Genomic DNA, 20324 nt, shown 5'->3' with positions numbered 1-20324 from the left:
AATTCTAACTCCAAACCTAACCCCAACACACCCCTAACCCTAATCCCAACCCTAACCACAACCCTAACCCCAACACACCCCTAACCCTAATCCCAACTCTAACTCAAGCCACAAGCCTAACCATAATCCCAACCCACCCCTAACCCTAATTCCAACCCTAATTCCAACCCTAACCCTAGTTACAACCCTAACTGCAACCCTAACCCTAACTCCAACCCTAACCCTAATTCCAACCCTAACCCTAACCCTAATGGAAAAATAAAAGTAATTTCTTTATTTTGTTATATGTGCCTGCATATGGAGGTGATAAAGGGGGGGTTATTTACTATTTTTTTCATTTGATCACTGTGAAAGAATATCATAGTGATCAAAATGAATGAATGAGTATTTGCAGCATTTGCAGAATCAGGCGGGCGCACTGTGCATGCGCCTGCCATTTTCCAAGATGGAGGCGCCCATGAAGCAGGACGGCGAGACACCGGGAGACAGAGTGGGACATCGAAGGTACCGGGGGGGTGAGGGGGGGCTCAGAAGGTGGGGGGAGCAGAGAGAAGGGGCAGGGGAGCTGATGACGGCGGCGGCACATTGCCGCAGTCAGTCGGTATCGGGGGCCAATCGGCCCCGTGAGTCGGTGTGGGGGGGTCTGATCTGGGTCTCCAGCTAAGTCTGATGCTACTGCAGCATCGGCCTTGGCTGGATTATATTATTTCATCAATTTTCATTGATGAAATATTACTATCACTCTGATTGGCTGTTTCACTTTTAACAGCCAATCAGAGCGATCGTAGTCACGGGGGGGCGAAGCCACCCCCCCGGGGTGAAGTACAAAGCCCCCTGTATCTGCGGGTGGGGTGACCTTTCATTGACCCCGGTCACCCGACCCGCAGGGGGGCTTTGAAGTCATGACACAGGGTATGCGTCATTGGTCGGAATGGCACCGACTTTCATGACGCATACGCTGCGTCACTGGTCGTGAAGGGGTTAAAGGAGGAATTCCGATGATTTTTTATATTTAAACTCTTCAAGACGTATGATGTGACTTTGCTGCAGCCTCGCAAGTTGAGCCAGCCTTTTTTCCCGGCTGAAGATGGCTGATTTAATCAGCCATCATGTGCCTTTAACAGTCAGGCTTTTAACCTGTTAAATACCGCTGCCAATCTCTGACCACGGCATTCAATGTGTGCTGGTAGGGGGGGATTCGTAATTCTACGTACCCATCGGCTCTCCCGTGACGTGTTCACAGGGTACCGATGGGTGGCCATGACAGCCAGAGGTCTGCTGAAGACCCCCATGATTGACATGACGATTCTCTTGTGAAAGGCAGTGTTTAATCAAATATTAAGTTGTGGGTGACAATTTTGCCTGGCCCATTTTTGGGGTTTTGTATGAAATTATGTCCAATTTGTCTTTTTTTCTTTGTTTCTGTTGTCCCAATATACAAAGGAAATAAACAAGTGTATAACAAATATGTGCAATTGCAATAATCTGGGAGAAATACTTCATTTTCTGAAACAAGATCAAGGGTGTCAACACTTTCGGCTATGTATGCATGCAAAAAAAAAACAAAAAACTTCCTCAACCCCCACTGGAGGTGGTCTTTGTTGTCCTTTCTCATTCTTGGGTCCTCTATCAGAGGCCAGGGAGGGGTCTGCGCGGGATCTTAGTTGTTCCCAGCATTGTGCTTTTTTAGACAGAGCTCAGAAGTTGCCCCTGGGATCTGTTGTAGCCATTCTCCCAATCTAGGGGTCACTGCTGCAAGTGCTCCTATCACCACTGGAATCACTGTTGCCTTCATTTTACACATCTTCTCCAGTTCTCCTTTGAGGCCCTGGTATTTTTCCAACTTCTCATATTCCTTCTTTCTGATGTTGCCGTCACTTGGCACTGCCACATCTATTATCATTGCTGTCTTCTGTTCCTTGTCTACTATGACAATGTCTGCTTGGTTAGCCAACACCTGCTTATCCGTCTGGATCTTGAAGTCCCACAGGATTTTAGCCCTTTCATTGTCCACCACCTTATCTGGGGTCTCCCACCTGGACTTAGGGTACCGTTACACCTAGCGACTCACCAGCGATCCCGACCAGCGATATGACGCGGTCAGGATCGCTGGTGAATCGCTGGGTGGTCGCTAGTGAGCTGCCACTCAGGCAGATCTCACCAGCAACATCGCAGGGGACGGGGATCGCTACTTACCTGTCAGACGCGGCGATCCTGCGTCCTCCCGCCCGGCTCCACGCGTCACTCGTCGTCACAGCAGGAAGCACCGCAGGAAGTGGACGACGAGGAATGATCCAGCAGTTTCTCGCACGATCAGCGATAACCAGCGGGGGAGCCGGTCGGAGGTAAGTATCACATGCAGCGATATCGCTAGCAATATCGCTGTAACGTCACAAAATCGGTGACTTTACAGCGATATTGCTAGCGATATCGCAGTGTGTAACGGGGGCTTTAGCCCATATGCTGTGCAGATGTTCCCGTACACAATTCCCGCTACTTGGTTGTGGTGATCAGTATACGCTGTTCCTGCTTGCATTTTGCATCCTGCCACTATGTTTTGGACGGTTTCTGAGGTTTCTTTGTATAGTCTGCATCTTGGGTCTTGTCTTGTGTGGTACATCCCTGCTTCTACGGATCTGGTACATAGTGCTTGCTCTTGTGCTGCTATGATTAGTGCCGTTGTGCTGTCTCGGAGTCCAGCTCTCTCCAGCCATTGGTAGGATTTCTCCATGTCAGCCACCTCCAATATCTGTCGATGGTACATCCCATGCAGTGGCTTGTCTTGCCATGGCACTTCATGGTCCTGTTCTTCCTTCCTGATCTGTTCTTGTAGTTGCCTTAGGCTTTCTCTCAGCATCTCATCTTTTGATGTCATTTTTCTGATGTTTTCCAGGATACTCCTTGTTTCATCTGTGATGGTGGCTTGGATGCTTATCAAGCCTTGACCACCCTCCTTTCTGTTGTTATACAATCTTTGGGTGTTAGACTTAGGGTGGAGACCTCCATGCATTGTGAGGAGCTTTCGTGTCTTCACATCTGCAGCTTCCATCTCATCTTTTGGCCAGCACACTCTGCCAGCAGGGTATCTGATAACTCAGGGCATATGCATTGATGGCACGGATTTAATTCTTCCCATTGAGCTGGCTCTTACCCTTTGATGGTATATGGACGTTGCTGCTCTCCTTGCCTCCTCATCATGCTTATCGTATCAAGATTCTCAGACCATTTTTTTGGACTGAAAGTTCCCCCCCCCCCTTGGCTTATACATGAGTCATATACCGGAGGGTGAGCGGCGGTGTCAGAGACCATACTCACCCCTCCTGGCACGGCTCTGCAGCCCCTGCTTCTCCCTTGATCGTCTTATTCCTGCATTCAGTGGTCACATGGTACCGCTCATTAAACTCATGAATATGCCCATATTCATGAGTTTAATGAGCGGTACCACGTGACTGCTGAATGCAGGAAGACGACCGAGGAACAGCAGGGGCTGCAGAGAAGACCGTGTGCCAGGAGGGGGTGAGTATGACAGGGGAAGAGCAATATTCACCTGTCCCCGTTCCATCGCCTTGCACTGCTGTGTCTCCGGGTCCTCCTGCTGTGATGTTCAGCAGAGGGCGTGATGACGTAGTCAGTGGGTGCCCTCTGCTGAACGTCACTACAGTGACCCAGGAGACAGATTGGTGGACGGCGATGGAACGAGGACCGGTAAATATCGCCAGTGCCGGGTCTCAGGACACCGGCACCTGGCCCCCAGCGATGGAGAGGTGAGTATGCCATTTTTTTTTTTTTTAATTGCAGCAGCAGCGGCAGCAGCAAATAAGGGGTATTTATGGAGCATCTTATGGGGCAGCAATAACCCTTGTGCAGCAGCATATTATGGGGGGTATTTATGGAGCATCTTATGGGGCAGCATTAACCCTTGTGCAGCAGCATATGGGGGGTATTTACTGAGCATCTTATGAGGCAGCATTAACCCTTGTGCAGCAGCATATTATGAGGGGTATTTATGGAGCATCTTATGGGGCAGCATTAACCCATGTGCAGCAGCATAACATGGGGGTATTTATGGAACATCTTACAGGGCAGCATTAACCCTCGTGCAGCAGCATATGGGGGTGTTTACTGAGCATCTTATGGGGCAGCATTAACCCTTGTGCAGCAGCATATTATGGGGGGGTATTTATGGAGCATCTTACGGGGCAGCATTAACCCTTGTGCAGCAGCATATGGGAGGTATTTATGGAGCATCTTCTTGGGCCAGCATTAACCCTTGTGCAGCAGCATATTATGGGGGTATTTATGGAGCATGTTAAGGGGCAGCATTAACCCTTGTGCAGCAGCATAATATGGGGGGTATTTATGGAGCATCTTACAGGGCAGCATTAACCCCTGTGCAGCAGCTTATGGGGGGGTATTTACTGAGCATCTTATGGGGCAGCATTATCCCTTGTGCAGCAGCATACGGGGGCTTTTTATCTATGGAGCATCTTCTTGGACCACCATTAACCCTCGGCTTATACATGAGTCAATAAGTTTTCCCAGTTTTTTGCGGCAAAATTAGGGGGGTCGGCTTATATGCGGGTCGGCTTATAAAAGAGTATATACGGTGTGTATATATATATACATACATACACAATGCAGAGATTGGAGCAGTGGGGGAACAATGAGAAAAGGTGAGTGTTGTTTGAGTCAGTAAGTACATTGTGGTGGCCATAATACTGTGTGGAGGATTGTGGGTTGCATTATACTATATGGAGGACTATGGAGTGTAATATACTATATGGAGGACTATGGAGTGAATTATACTATATGGAGGACTATGGAGTGAATTATACTATATGGAAAACTATGAGGTGAATTATGCAATATGGAGGACTATGGAGTGAATTATACTATATGGAGGACTATGGGATGCATTATGAAAGGGGAATCCAGGGCTTCAGTAGGAGGAAAATTACTTTGTAAAGGCTTCTGTGACTCGTCAATTATTTTTTTTGTGGGGGTTGGGGGGAGCAATTAGACCTTCTACTATGGGGCCCTATGATTTCTATGTATACCCCTGACAATAGCTGTTTGTTTTGATCTAGCCATGGCTAGCTCAGCTGTGTATGAGTAGCCAGTGTTAGTTATTTAAAGTTAACGCCTGGAAAAGGCTAGGGATTTATGTTTCTGACTTTGTTTAGGGGCTGTGCAATCTATGAAAAACAATAAAAACGCACATTTTTGGACCAAAACTGCATTGCTTGTGTGAATGCTACCCAAGTTCTTATGTCTATCAGAGAGGGGGAATCCTTACAATATAATTTGATATATCATATATATCTGTGTACACTTACACATTCTTATTATATATAATCTACAATATAATTTAATACACACACACACATATATATATATATATATATATACTGAAAAAAATAAAGGGAACACTAAAATACCACATCCTAGATATCTCTGAATGAAATATTCCTGTTGCAAATTTTTATCCATTGCATAGTGGAATGTGTTCAGAACAATAAAACATAATTATCAATGTAAATCAAAATGAATATCCCATGGAGGTCTGGATTTGGAATGATACTCAAAATCAAAGTGGAAAATCAAATTACAGGCTGATACAACTTCAGTGGAAATGCCTCATGACAAGGAAAAGATGCTCAGTATTGTGTGTGGCCTCCCCGTGCCTGTATGACCTCCCTACTGTACAATGCCTGAGCATGCTCCTGAAGAGGCGGCAGATGGTCTCCTGAGGGATCTCCTCCCATACCTGGACAGTCTGTGGTGCAACGTGACATTGGTGGATGGAGCAAGACATGATGTCCCAGATGTGCTCACTTGGATTCAGGTATAGGGAACGGGCGGGCCAGTCCATAGGTTTAATGCCTTCATCTTGCAGGAACTGCAGACTCACTCCAGCCACATGAGGTCTGGCATTGTCCTGCATTAGGAGGAACCCAGGGCCAACAGCACCAGCATATGGTCTCACAAGGGGTCTGAGGATCTTATCTCGGTACCTAATGGCAGTCAGGCTACCTCTGGCGAGCACATGGAGGGCTGTGCGGCCCTCCAAAGAAATGTCACCCCACACCAAACCACCAAACCGTTCACGTTGAAGGATGTTGCCGGCAGCAGACCCTCTCCACGGCGTCTCCAGACTCTGTCACGTCTGTCACATGTGCTCAGTGTGAATCTGCTTTCATCTGTGAAGAGCACAGGGCGCCAGTGGCAAATTTGCCAATCCTGGTGTTCTGTGGCAAATGCCAAGCGTCTTGCACGGTGTTGGGCTGTGAGCACAACCCTCATCTGTGGACGTCGGGCACTCAGACCATCCTCATGGAGTCGGTTTCTAACCATTTGTGCAGACACATGCACATTTGTGGCCTGCTGGAGGTCATTTTGAAGGGCTCTGGCAGTGCGCCTTCTATCCCTCCTTGCACAAAGGTGGAGGTAACGGTCCTGCTGCTGGGTTGTTGCCCTCCTACGGCCCCCTCCACGTCTCCTTGTGTACTGGCCTGTCTTTTGGTAGCGCCTCCAGCCTCTGGACACTACGCTGACAGACACAGCAAACCTTCTTGCCACAGCTCGCATTGACGTGCCATCCTGGATGAGCTGCACTACCTGAGCCACTTGTGTGGGTTGTAGAGTCCGTCTCATGCTACTATGAGTGTGAAAGCACAACCAACATTCAAAAGTGACCAAAATATCAGCCAGAAAGCATTGGTACTGAGATGTGGTTGGTCTGTGATCCCCACCTGCAGAACCACTCCTTTATTGAGGGTGTCTTGATAATTGCCAATAATTTCCATCTGTTGTCTATTCCATTTGCACAACAGCATGTGAAATTGATTGTCAATCAGTGTTGCTTCCTAAGTGGACAGTTTGATTTCACAGAAGTTTGAGTTATATTCTGTTGTTTAAGTGTTCCCTTTATTTTTTGAGTATATATATATACTCAAAACACACACACACATATATATATACACACACACAGTATATATTTATTTATATTAATATTTTGCATTTTCTTATTTTCTCCACAATAAATATTACTACTAATTATCTCTTTGGATGAAGAATGCAGAATAAATAGGAGCAGATAGCTGTGTCTCAAACAGATGAAGAACGGGAAAACAAAAACTGACAACAGTTGTCTTCCTTCCTTCCATGAGTAATATCCTCTGGATAACCATGAAATCTCACCCTCCCATCATCCATCAAGCTAGTGCTTCCTTTTAAATCTGGAACATTCGCCTACAAATTTATAACAACATCTCTCCATCCAGGGCATGAAAAGTCACTAAACACTTCTGATGTATAGTTGCCCCCTGTTTGCGTCCTGCGCTCGGATTGACATTTTGTTCTTCCTGCGTTCATGATGGGCCCTGCAGTGGCATGGGGAGTGCAGTGATAAGTGTTCATGAGATGTGGGATATGAAAGGCAGGGAAGTCGTGCTTTAGACCTACCAATTCACTACCCATATCATTGTGGTAGTCATCTTGAAGCAAAATATAATACAAGTAAGAACAAAACACCAATCTGAGAGGATGAGGCTGCAGTAGGAAAACAGGGCTCCCAACTGTCCCGATCCAGCAGGACAGTCCCGATTTTGACACTCTGTCCAGCTGTCCCGGCCGGGACTTTAGTTTTCCTGTACTGCGAATCAGCCGCCACGCCCACCTGTCATTTCAGAAGGGGCTGTGTACTGATCGCCATACAATTCCCTCTATGCACAGCACACTCCAGAACAGAAGCCCTCCCCGGTTCAAGTGACCGGTCACATGACCGTGACATTATCACAGGTCCTGAAGCTTAAGTCACTCCTCTCCTGCATCTACTTGGGTTGCTCATATATGGCTGTTCTGTGCGCACAGGACCTGTGATGAGGTCACAGGAGGGGAGGAGTCAAGGGTCAGCACAGGACCTGTGATGAGGTCACAGGAGGGGAGGAGTCAAGGGTCACATGATCAGGGGCCTCAGTTTTTGCAGGACTCTGCTGTGCTGATTGTCATGGTGCTGGATGAGGGGAAGTTTATGTGTGGGGTCAGGAGGGGTTTACAGGTTTCATGTGAACCAAGTATTGTCTCTTCTGCATTTCCCTGCTTGTCCGCATCTGCGGTCCCGTTTGTCTGCATCTGTGGTTTCTTGTCTGTTCAGTCTGAACTGGGTCCTACCTGTTCTTGTATTCCCGTCCGCTACCAGAGACCCAGCTATTCCTGAAGCTGTTCCTGTTTATCCAGGCTGAACTGGGTCCTACCTGTCAGCTGTGCTCGCCTGCCTACCAGTGTATCAGCAGTGTCCCAGCTGTCTGATCCTGCTTGACTTGACAGCTCATTTACTGGAAATCATGCAGCATAAAGGCTGTCAGACAAGCAAGTAGCAGCGGCACTGGGCGGAGAAAAGAGCCGGAGTGACAAAGGCTTTGGAAGTGATTCCATGCAATGAAAGCATTTCATCATCATTAGTATATTGCCTCAAATGCAGATTTTTTTAAAACGAAAGAATGGATTGGCTAGCTAAAGGTATTTCTGAACTTCTCTTTGAAAGAGCTACATGTGCATATACATAGATTTGGAGGTGAAATCCTGCTGACAGATTCTGAAAATACATCTATTCAGCGACATTGGTTTATCATTAACACAAATCTTTGGAAAAAAAAAAGCTGTGTGTCTGGCCTTATAATTTCTTTTTTTCCCCCAATAGCTTTACAGTGATTCACTGTGGGGAGATAGAAAAATAAAAGCTATGAAGTTCTTAGTATATTGAAAAATATCTCTGATTTAGACAGAAGAAAAAAATCTCTTCTAGTGCCCGCAATAAACAACTACCTAGAAGTTAGTGTCCAATGTTTTAATGAGACTTGAATCACAACTCGGGTTAGTGGCCAAAGCAGAGACATCCATCGATAGAGTTGCTTTTTGTACTGAGTAGGGTTCCAATTGTGCTGAGGAAGACTAACCATTGTACCACCTTATGGAAAAAAAACAATTTTTCTTGTATAGAATCACTGAACAGCACAGAAATGTTATTAGACATTAGATTACCTCTCTTAGTGTAATTAGCGTTTTCTTGTCAATGGTCGCTCTTTTCACAAGCTCCTTATTGTCTATCTCCAGTTCTTTCAGTCTGGCACATGACTCTTTAAATGCACTTGTTTCCTTGGAAAGTAACTTATTTTCCCTTTCGAGATTTGAGATCCTTACAGTATTCTCCTCCAATGTGATGTCTTTAACCTCAGCTTGTTGTCGTAACCTTTTATTCTCTTTCTCTAGTTGTTTTTTGTCCTTTTCTAGCTGACAGGTCTCTTGCTCCAGGAGCTTATTCTCTTTTTCCAGCTGTTCTAATCTCTTACTTGATATCTTTAGTTCTTCTAAGTTCTTCTGCAATGCTTGGTTCTCCATCTCTACATCCTGCAGCTCGCTTTCAAGTTGTTGGATTTTTTTATTGCTATTTTCCAAAGCCTTCTGTAACCTTTGGTTTTCAGTGTCTAGTCCTTGGTAGCTGACTTCTAAATGTTCAATCTTCTTGCAAGATGCTTTCATAAGGTCCATCCCTTTCCTCAATTGTTCCTTCTCATTTTCAAGTTCCTTGTTTTCAAGCTCCAGCTGAGCCACCTTAATATTTGTGCTTTTGAGTGACTCCACAATTCTCCTCAAGTCCAAGTTCTCCTCCTCAAGTTGGTTGTTTTCCTTCTCCAGCGACTCCATCTGATATTTGAGGTTTTTGAGGCTATCTAAAGTTTTCTTAAGCTTTCTGTTTTCAATTTCTAAGCTCACGTTCTCGTGTTCTAAGGATTCTGTCTTTTCACACACAATGTTTAAACTGGTTATTTTCTTCTGTAAGTGTTCATTTTCTTTCTCTACTCTGTTCAGCTCCTTCTCCAGTTCCTCTGCTCTCTCACCTTTCTCTTTGTAGTGTTCCAGTTCCTTTTTTAACTTCTTCTTTTCAAATTCCATTTTGTTTAATTTACTACTTGTTTCTTTGATGGACTCGTGAAGAATCTTATTTTCCTTTTCAATGTCCTTCATTCTTGCTTCAGCCCCAATCTGTGAGCGTTGTCGCAATGAGGCAATGGTTTGGTTTAAATGTTCATTTTCTTGCTCAAGCCCTTTGATCTGAAACACAAAAACAGAATGCGGATCGGTGTTCAGTTCCAGTATGCAATAAAATCGGGGAGTAATAATGAACATAAAAATAAGTATGTTATGCAGTGCCCATATAGAGATGTAGGGAGTTTCTATTATTTCATATTACAGAAATATAGGCACGCTGTCATCCATTGGATCCTCTATGGGGGTTTATTTGAGATCCATGGAAAAAGCTTCTGGAGCAACAGTGTGGACTAGAGATGAGTGAATAAATTCACATACCCCTAGTCCAGCATACAAATCAATATTCAATGGTTACAATAAGGAAGCCCTGCAACCTGCCTCGTGACAGCATCCCCGGCTCCTCTTTGATTACATGCCCTTGTACAAAGTATGGTGTGTGTCCTAGCACAATAATGATGTTGCTCCAGCAAAAGAGGAGCTGGAGATGCCAGCAGGTAAAAGGTGGCTTGCAGGGCTCCTTTTAGTGGCCATAGAATAGTGAGTTGGCCACTGGACCACGATCCTGCAAGTTATTTAACTCATCTTTATAGATAGATACATACAATGCATTATAGATATTGGTGAGTAGTAAAGGTAAGAAACAGGCGAGTCTATTAGTCTAGTAGGGTATCATCTGATGTGATTACCTTGTTATTGAGAGATGGGCTTGTACAATTTGATCAAGATGTGCACTAAGAACTAAGAAAGTATCGCATGATTTCAAGCACGCAGTGTGATGCTGGAATTGTTTTAGTTTTCTCTCGTATTTCATCCACAGCAGTCGGCACCATCATATTTACTTTATGTTCTGGATAGTTCTTAATAGATTTGCTGTCCTATGAAATCATGCGAATGGAGCGACAGTATGGACCATTAAACATCAATAAACTCTGCCCTATATATCCACAATGCGGCAAAATGGAACAAATGTGTACCACGGCTACCATAATGAGATAGTAAGAGCAAATATCAAGGACTACAATCACTATTGATCAATAGATTAGTAAAAGGTAAGATCTTTTGGGAAATTACAAAATACTAGAAAGTAAAAATATAAAATAAGAGTCATCATTGTCCTATTCATTTTAATAGCATATTGAAAAATGTAATGACGAATAGCAAGCTTTCGGTAACCATTCCTGATCAAGACACCCAAGTAGTCCTGTAAGCTTGTTCTTTGTCTTATCTTTTTCAGCTAACCATTAAACTGTATCAACCGGTAAGGACTCAAATTTTATTTTTTCTATAAAAGCAAAAGAATTGTGTATCCTGTAGAAAAAAAAAAGTTGGGAAATTACAAAAATTCAGAAATGTAAAAGGAAGTCTCCCCGTCATTGTAGTAACTCTTCAGTTCTAGTGATGAAGGTTTGATACTCATCTAATATTGATTTTTTATTTTTTTTTAAATGTCCTTCTTTGTTATTGAAAAACTTGATCATTTCCTGTGATTTTTATAGCTTGAAGAAAAGCCACATGGCAGTCATTAATTGTGATAAGGACAAATGCATCATTAAAAGGTTTAAAGGAAGTTCTAGTAATGGTTATTGTTAGCAGTCATTAATTATCTTTTGGGACAAGATAAGTTGATTTTTTTTCTCACTAATTACATTTATTAGACATCTGTAAGTCAGATTATCCGGTCTTGTGTGGCCTGTCTCTATACCTGTCTCTCCGAGTTCTCACGCAGTGTCTCAATGATTTTCTCCAGCTGTGACTTCTCCTTCATAAGGTCATTGCTTAGATGTTGGCTGCTTTCAATGGATTGTCGCTCGTGATTTAATTCAGCTTCTATTTTCTCAAGCTGAAAAAAAAAAAGTGAAAAGGTCACTGCAATTTTTAAATACATTCATAAAATTAACACAAATGTGATCATGATATCATAAATTCCATTGTGATTTCTAAAAATACACTAAGAATAATTAAGGCTATAGGGCCAGATTCATCAAGTCTTGGGTAGCGCACGCTCCTACTACGCCAGTCTTGATGGAGTACAAGAGGTGCATGCCAATTAATGAACTGTTCTGAGTGGTGTGTGCAGCACCAAAAATGCTACTCCAATCAATGATTGGAGTAACATTTCTAGCATAAAAAATGGCAAGACTTTTCACGAATCACACGTAGAAGTGACCACACCTTGCTTGGCTCCTCCCCAGCTATGCCTATTTTGTTAGAGCTGATCCAATTGCGCGTTGCACAACATTTTTGCAACTTTTCAAAGCTTCTACGCCACTTTTATGGTGTAAAAGCTTTGATGAATCAGGCCCTTCATTTTTGTTTGCTATAGGCAACAAGGACACTTTTGACCCATTTGATGCATGAGGCTGAATGAGGCTGATTGTCTGAGTTCATACACAACACACCTTTTTACATAGTCTTTGGTTTTCTTTTTCCATTTTCAGTATTTTGGCACTAGCACCTTCTGCAGAGCCCATAGCATTTTTTAGCTCTTCTACAGTAGTCAGCAAGGTTTGGTTTTCCATCTCTAGCTTTAGCAGGCGACTGGAGGTCAGCTCATTTACTTCATGTCCCAGAGACTTCTGTGGAGCTAAAAAACAGTTGAATGGCACTTTGGTACATATATCCCATCATCCTAAATGCACAGTTAATAGAGTACTTCAACTTCACAATTGAAAAAAAATAAACAAATAAATTAAACCATAATCACAATTTCCAAAAACATTTTAAACTTCATTCAATTTAACAAAAATATGAAAAAAAGTTGTAAAACTAAATCTAATGTAAAATAAATATATTGCAATGTAATTCCTACTTATACATTATTTTGCAGCATAATAGTAAATGTATTATTGAACTATATTATTGTGAAAACTTTTGAAGTTTCATCTCGGTTGAATAACTTCTGTCCATATGCAATAGGGTGTAATATGGACACCATAGAGGGTGATACTCCTTTGGAGGTCTGACTCCATCAAATGATTATTCCCCCCCCCCTCAAAAAAATAAATCAATGGATAGGAGATTACTTTTTTTGAGGGGGAGAATAACACTTTAAAGGGGTTATCAGGACAATTTTATTTTTTCTCATGGGGTTAAGACCTTACAGGCAAGTAGTTGCTACCTACCTACCTGTGGTGCCCGGTGCCAATCTCTGCCAGCTCAGAGCGATCACAGACTGCTCCTGCCGGCGATTTTGCTGCTTCACATTAACAGAGAAGCTCTTCCTCTTCAAGGCTGCTCTGTTGACGGGGCATGATTCCTGACGTCATGTCAATTGACATCTGGCTCCCTGCAATTATGACTGCTCGGAGCCAGCAGAGATCGACGCTGGATACAACAGACAGGTAGTTAGCAACTACCTGCCTGGAAATTTTTAAGCTTATAAAAGAAAAATAAAATACTCATGGATAACTCCTTTAAGCATACAGGTTTGGTGGTTAAATGCACACATGCATGCTGGATAAAAGGTGGACGAACCAGCTGATTATCTAATGTATGTATGTATGTATGTATATGGGGGTTTTCCCATCTCTGTCATGAAAAATGATGTTGGAGGAGTGCTGCCAGAATCGCTGCCGAGCTGCCTGGCAGTGTCTTTCTCCACACTCCCTCCTAAAACAACAATGACACTCATCTGAGCCAATCATTCATGTGCATATGGGAAGCAGGAGAGATTGCGGTCAGATGAACACAGCTATGGCAAGTGTATGGCCAGCTTAAGTGCAACCATTTTTACTCTAATGATAGATAACATTCCATAAGGAACACTGAGTACGAGACATTTGGGTCGCCCTCACACCCAGGGCGGCGGGGTACTCGGTACCGGGCCCGCGGATCTCGACGAGTGGGGTTGTTGTCACGGCAGCTATGACCCGGTCCGTGGCCCTGGGCGCCCATTGTAAATAGCAGGAATGTTCATTGAATGATTCGTGACGCCACCTGTGGTGTTCGGCAGGAAAGGTGTTAAGCCGACGCTGCAGACATCCTCTGGGACAGATGGTGTAGTGCAGCAATGATGTTGTGGCCCTCCACAGGTAGGGCAGTAGTCCCAGGGCCGTGTAGGTGAAGAGATGGGGAGAGACGTAGATGGTGCAGTGTCAGGCACAGAGATGTAGCAGTGCTGAGAGTGCTGGCGCGGGAATAAGTGGAGGACACCAGGGCATGTAATTCCAAAGCTTTACTCACAGTCTGTTGTGCATACAGGTGCCCGCATCCGTGCCGTGTCCTCCGGGTCAGGAGCTCAGCCAACTTCCAGGCAAGATGAAGTACTCCATTCCAACACTCCGCCAACATATGTGCCTTTTCTGAACGTCTCCCTTTTGCGCCTATAGTGAAGTACTCTCAGTACTGAGTTACACTGGAGTTCCTCCTGTCAGATGTTCCTATGAACTCTACTTGTACGGCAGACAGCTGTAGCCTGCTTCGGGGACTCCTTGCTACTAAGTCCCGGCTCACTCACGTTGCTGTTGTGCCCACAAGTCTTGTGTGGGAATAAAGTGGTGACAACTTCTATTCCTCCGGTGTCTGCTGCAGGACCATTTGTATCCATACAACCTCTGGGACCGGACCCCGGCCTTGCGCTGTGAACTTGGGAAGGGTTCTGCTCTAACCCTAATCCTCAGTCCTCCTCTTCTCCTTACGTTCCGTTCAAATCTATCTTTCTTATAAAGAGTCAGGCTTTCCATCAATGTCTCTTTCCTGTGCCAGCAGACCAAGGTCACTGAGGTCTGCTGCAGCACTTCCCTCGTCCATCTTCTCTCTCCTTCTGACCCCGTCAGACTGACTAAATCCTAAACTCTTCCCAATCTTTTGGTGCAGACTAAGCTCCACCCACCTCCCAGCACTCTTCGTGTTCCAAGCAGGGAGCCACCAAAGGTGCTTTGCTACACTACTATGTTGTGTGGGATGCAGGTGTTGGAGTGTGGTCAGGTGTCTCCACCTTACCTGAATGGTAGGGCACCACACCTCAGGAGGAGGTGCAGTACCTCTGTGGCGACTGAACCCTCAGGGGCGCCACACATTCTCTAACCATCAAAATAGATTGTATATAATGTGGTGTCCAAACACCTTAGGTAGCTGGTGCCTAAATGCTCGGCCAGCAGTCATCTCTTCCGACTCCCTTATAAACATGACTGGCTTAGTCAAGATCACATGTGTCTTCAACTGGCAAAGTGTAGTAAGCCTTCTCTGGTGATGTCTTATGTATCGTAAGCACAAAAGAGTCATGCATTAGAATACAACAAGTTGGATAATCTTTTCTCCCCTGGTTGCGAGAAAATCAGCATCTTTGGAAAATGGGTCTCTAATGTGTATAGCGGACCTAAGGGTGTTTACTTTATCAAGTGTGGCTGACATATATATATATATATATATATATATATATATATATATATATATATATATATATACACACACACACACACATAATCAATCCTCTAGCCCTAGGTTATGAAAATATTCCACTGCAGAAATGAATGACAGCTGGCCAATCCATAATATTTTATTCACTAGAGATAAGAAGTTCAGTTCTAGTGGAACCTGTCCTCGTAAGCGCCAACCATCAAATATCTCTACAAATATCATGACCCTGCAATACATGAGAAGAGAGTGCTGGAAGAAGCTGATGGACCCTATGAACATTGGTGGAATAATGCAATATTATGGAGACTGGCCTCTTACTTTCTGGGATATCGCTGGTTTTGGACAGCTGTTCCAGTTCCCAGCCAAGATGTAGGGATTCATCCATGCTTTGTTTTTGAGCCATTTCCAAAGACATGTTTTCCTCCATAAGCTCCTCAATCCTCTTTCTATCCAAGTCTCGTTCCTAAAAACACATAAAATTGTTTTTACACAAGAGAAAATATGTACAATGTTTTTGTGTCACTATGGATAAAATGTTTATACTATCATTTTTACATATTCTTCTACAGGATAAAAAAAGAAAGAGTTACATCCTTTATTATTTACCCAATGATACAAAATGTATTTAGGCAAAACTGACAAAGCATAATATAACATGGGGGTGACAGGGCGCACAGTGCATAACCACAATACAATAAGAGTGATGATGACCTGTGAACTAATCTAATCCACTTTTTGAATACAAAATATTTCCTGTAAATTGACTGGCGCTGCAGAAATTAAAACCACAGCACATCAATTTTTGCTGTGGATTTTCACTGTGGATTTCACCATTAGTAATTCTAAGCATTTGCTCATCAATCCACAGCAATAAACACCAGTTTTCATGTACCCAAAATGTTATGTATGCATTTAGTGAATATTCACATTGTCATTCTTCATATATCACAGTCACCACTTGATAATAACTTCTGCATTTTGAGCAGTTGTGGCACATTTAATGCTGTTGATGAAAACATCAAAACTATAAAAAAAGACTATGAGCATTAAAAAAATAAAATATTACATACAGTAATTTACTATTCAACAAATATAGATGAGGCTCAAACATATTCAGGAGACACATTACTTACCATATATAGCCAAAATTAACACAGCATGTGATCAAGGTGGTAAATTTTATAATTTTATACATATCATGACCTCATTCTATAGCATTCAGCAAAAAGATCTGCCCTAAAAGCAGAATGATCTCTCTCTAAGGCCGGGATCACACATGTGAGGAATACGGCTGAGTCTCGCATGTTAATACCCGGCACTGCCACCGGCACTCAGGAGTGGAACGTGCGGCTCCATGTATTGCTATGCGGCCGCACACTCTGATCCAAGTGTCGGTGGCAGAGCCGGGTATTAACATGCGAGACTCAGCCGTATTCCTCACATGTGTGATCCCGGCCTTAATCAGATACAAAATGGGAAGGGCAAAAAGAATCTGATGAACCCTTCCTAGAAAAAAAATTGAAAAACTGCATCAAGCTCATCAACCCCACGGCTTGAAAATCTTTTTTTGTTGACCACACAGATTTATACTTTTTGTCCCCCAAGCTTCTATTCACATGTCCAGCTGTTGTCTGTGTGTAATGGACTCAATACTTAAAAAAAGAAAAAAAAACTGTATCCAATACAAAAGGAGCAAAAAAACTATGCAAAATATGGTTTCCATTTGCCATCCGTTTATGTTCTGTTTGTAACAGGTCTGATTTTACTAAAGGTTGCTCTGAACACCTATAGTGTTTTGGGCATCTATAGTGCTAAAAACACGATTCATTAACAGAAGAACAGTTAAGATTCATTTCCCATAGACTTCAAAATTTAAAAAAAAAACCAAACCAGATCCAGTTGCTATTCACTTTTCTAGTTGGTTAATAAAGTCGTGCAGACTATATTTTTGCTCTGGCTAAGAAAAATTAAATAAAAAAATGTAAAACTCGGATTCAGTTCTGGATCATTTTGTTTACGTTTTTGTCATCCCAAAAAGGAACCAGAAATGGAAATCTCTGCTATAAATGAGAAGAATCTAAATAAATGTTAAAATAATAATTGACAAACTGGCGCTAGTACACTTAAAATGTAAATGATCCCAGATGCGGCAGGTGAAAAACAGGCTCTGTGCCGGTGCCTGTTAAAAGGGAGCTGAATCAGTAAATTAAAGGATTCTAAACAGTGTGGAACATCCTTGACATCGGGAGACACTTCTGACCTCAAGATTTTCCTCACACCATTAAGTGAGTATCCGGGTAACCGGATTCCCCCATATCTCAGTATTGTGCGGGGAATCCTTTTACTTTCTAAATAAAGGTTACTTAGGTCTCTTGTTTGCTGGTCATTGATACAGTAGAATCATACTAACCAACTCTCTACTGTTTCCACATTTATTTACATTGCTTAGGCTAGTTTCACACTAGCATATAGAGGAGCTGCAGAGGGATGCAGACTTCCTACGTGAAGGTCAGCCCATTGCAGTACCTCCTCCGGTCAGCTCTGCCTCCGTCGGCATGCGGCCTGCGTGCCTATCTTTAATATTGGGTACGCAGGCCGTGCGGACGTATGCAGATGGCTCCGCATGCATCGTTTTGACGATGCAGAGAAAAAAACAAATTCCAACACGCTGCGTTCAACGCAAGTAGCCGCATCGCCAGAACGACGCATGCAGAGGCATCTGCATACATCCGCACGACCTGCATACCAAATGCTAAAGATAGGGTATGCAGGCCAAATGTGGAAATAGGCAGAGCTGACCGGAGGAAGTCCGCATCCCTCCGCAGCTCCTCGATCCGCAAATGTGAAACCAGCCTTACATTGCACCAATGGCATGACAATATTCACTCTGGTGTGTTTAGCCAGTGGGGATACCAAATTCATTGCGTATCACAGCACATACTAGAACCAATTTCCTCCCGAATACGTTTTTAGTGTGCTGAGTTTTGGGGAAAATATGTAATCGAAGGAAACCCACATAAACATGAGAAGAAAATGCAAACTCCATGTGGATGTTGTCCTTGGCATCTCGGCCCCGATACTGCAAGGTAACAGTGTAGATAACAGAGCCGCATTTATATATTATATATAAGTCACCTGCTATAAATCCAGCTCGATGCTCTTAATGTATCGTTTCTACATCAAGAAATGATTGTGAAAAATCTATCCAAGAGTCACATCTCTAATCAATAGTAATAATCTGGCTTCTTACCATTTCCAAATCATGGAATCTGGCTTTCATTTGTATATTCTCTTTCTCCAGCTCGTGTAGTTTATCTGAGCGTCCTCGAGCTCCTTCCAACTGGTCTTCTAACATGTTCTTTGTTTCCAGAAGTACTTGATTGTCTTCTTTTAGTTCCTAAAATGTCCCCAAAAGATACATTTCTTCTAGTGACACAATGGCAATAATACACGAATCATATGAAGGGTTGTCTTATGAGGTCTACCCTTTTAGTAATTAAGCCATTCCAGAACACTTGGGGTCTGGTTTCTGGAACCCATTTGGTGGCAGGGAAATATGTGGCAATTCTCTGCTGTACTATTAGTGAAGTAACATGTGGCAGCCTTTCAAATTAATAGCCACCGATATAATCTTCCATCTTATGTGTATGGGGGTATCTTGACTCCCCCTCCAATTGCAGATGATGGAAGAAAGATAAGGAAGATGTTGGCAAAATAAGATTCTGTAAGGTATATGGCCATCATTCATGAAAAATCCCCTAATGTAATCAAGAGTGAAACATTTCCAGATCTATCCAGCCAATCATCACTGATCCATGGAGACAGACATGGAATTACTTTAACAAAATATGAACATGTCTAACATTGTCACGTGACTGGCATATGACAAAGCTTTTTAAAAATTATGTCATATTTAGAGAAAGCAATCATAAGAAAAAAAAATCTATTGTTTAAATGTTTTTTGATACATGTATTTAAGAAAACAAAAAATATTGGCAATGTCTTATTTTTTTTTTACCGTACTTATCACAATCTGAATCAAAAATACTAAATTAGCAATATTGCAAGTCCCACACGGGCCACCTGGAACTTTTTTAGATTGAAACTTCCTGTTCTTTCGGGAAGAGTTTTCAGCAAGGCTTCATATTATCAGAGGCAAGATTACAATGACAGGTAACACCACTATACACAGCTCATTAAGTCACAGAAGACCCTGCTCCTAATCCCTTCACAATGACATTTGCACACAATCATTAAACATTTCAATACAAATGATAGTGTTGGGAGTCTGACCATTGTGACTATGTGCATGTGTTGTTTCCTTAAACAATAGTATTTATGAATCTCATAAACCCCCAGTGGCCAATGTGAAAATTGCAAGATTTTTCTTTTTAATACAAATTGCAATATGTAAAGAAAAAGAAACACATTGCCAAAAATAATAAAATACATTTATCACAAAAAATGTTTTTCTAATGATAGCTTCCGTTTAAACTACTAACCGGACGCAAGGCAAGGCATGCTATGTAGCAAAATTCCTAAAACCAATATGTTTGAAAGAGAATTTGCTTTTGGCAATGGAACAGAGTCGCTAATTTCTTAAGTTTGTGACTTTCAATTTTTATATTTGTAATTCAATACTGTAACTACAGCTATATCATTCAAAGTAACTAGCATGGGTCCCACCAGTCTTTACAAGACAACCCCCATTCCATATGCCTGGTCAGAGTATATGCACGTTATTGTCTCATTCTACGAGTCAAAGCTTCTCACAAAAAGAAGCCCTTGCCGAAAAACCCCATCCATCCATCCATGTGGTGAATGGTTGGCTATTCATTTGAATGGCTAGCGTGTAATACTTACTGCAGGGAAATATTTGTCCACATGTGGTTTAACCTAGTGATTACAGTTGCTCA

General features: G+C 42.8%; 1 protein-coding gene across 8 annotated transcripts in view; it reads right to left on the bottom strand.

The window, feature by feature from the left end:
• Window positions 1–20324, bottom strand: part of CCDC88A (coiled-coil domain containing 88A) — a 276380-nt gene that overhangs the window by 69758 nt on the left and 186298 nt on the right. For all 8 annotated transcript variants that reach the window (XM_073553887.1, XM_073553894.1, XM_073553893.1 and 5 more), the window contains 5 exons: window positions 18659–18805; window positions 15727–15871; window positions 12450–12634; window positions 11753–11890; window positions 9043–10113 (listed from right to left, as the gene is read on the bottom strand). In XM_073553887.1, coding sequence (XP_073409988.1) covers window positions 9043–10113; window positions 11753–11890; window positions 12450–12634; window positions 15727–15871; window positions 18659–18805 — 1686 coding nt within the window. The remainder of the gene's footprint in view (window positions 1–9042; window positions 10114–11752; window positions 11891–12449; window positions 12635–15726; window positions 15872–18658; window positions 18806–20324) is intronic.

This window comes from Dendrobates tinctorius, unplaced genomic scaffold, assembly GCF_039654945.1.
Source record: "Dendrobates tinctorius isolate UK_male_01 unplaced genomic scaffold, ASM3965494v1 ptg000203l, whole genome shotgun sequence".
Lineage (NCBI taxonomy): Eukaryota > Metazoa > Chordata > Amphibia > Anura > Dendrobatidae > Dendrobates > Dendrobates tinctorius.
The sequence above is the reverse complement of the archived record's forward strand: the minus strand, read 5'-3'. Positions and strand labels throughout refer to the sequence as shown.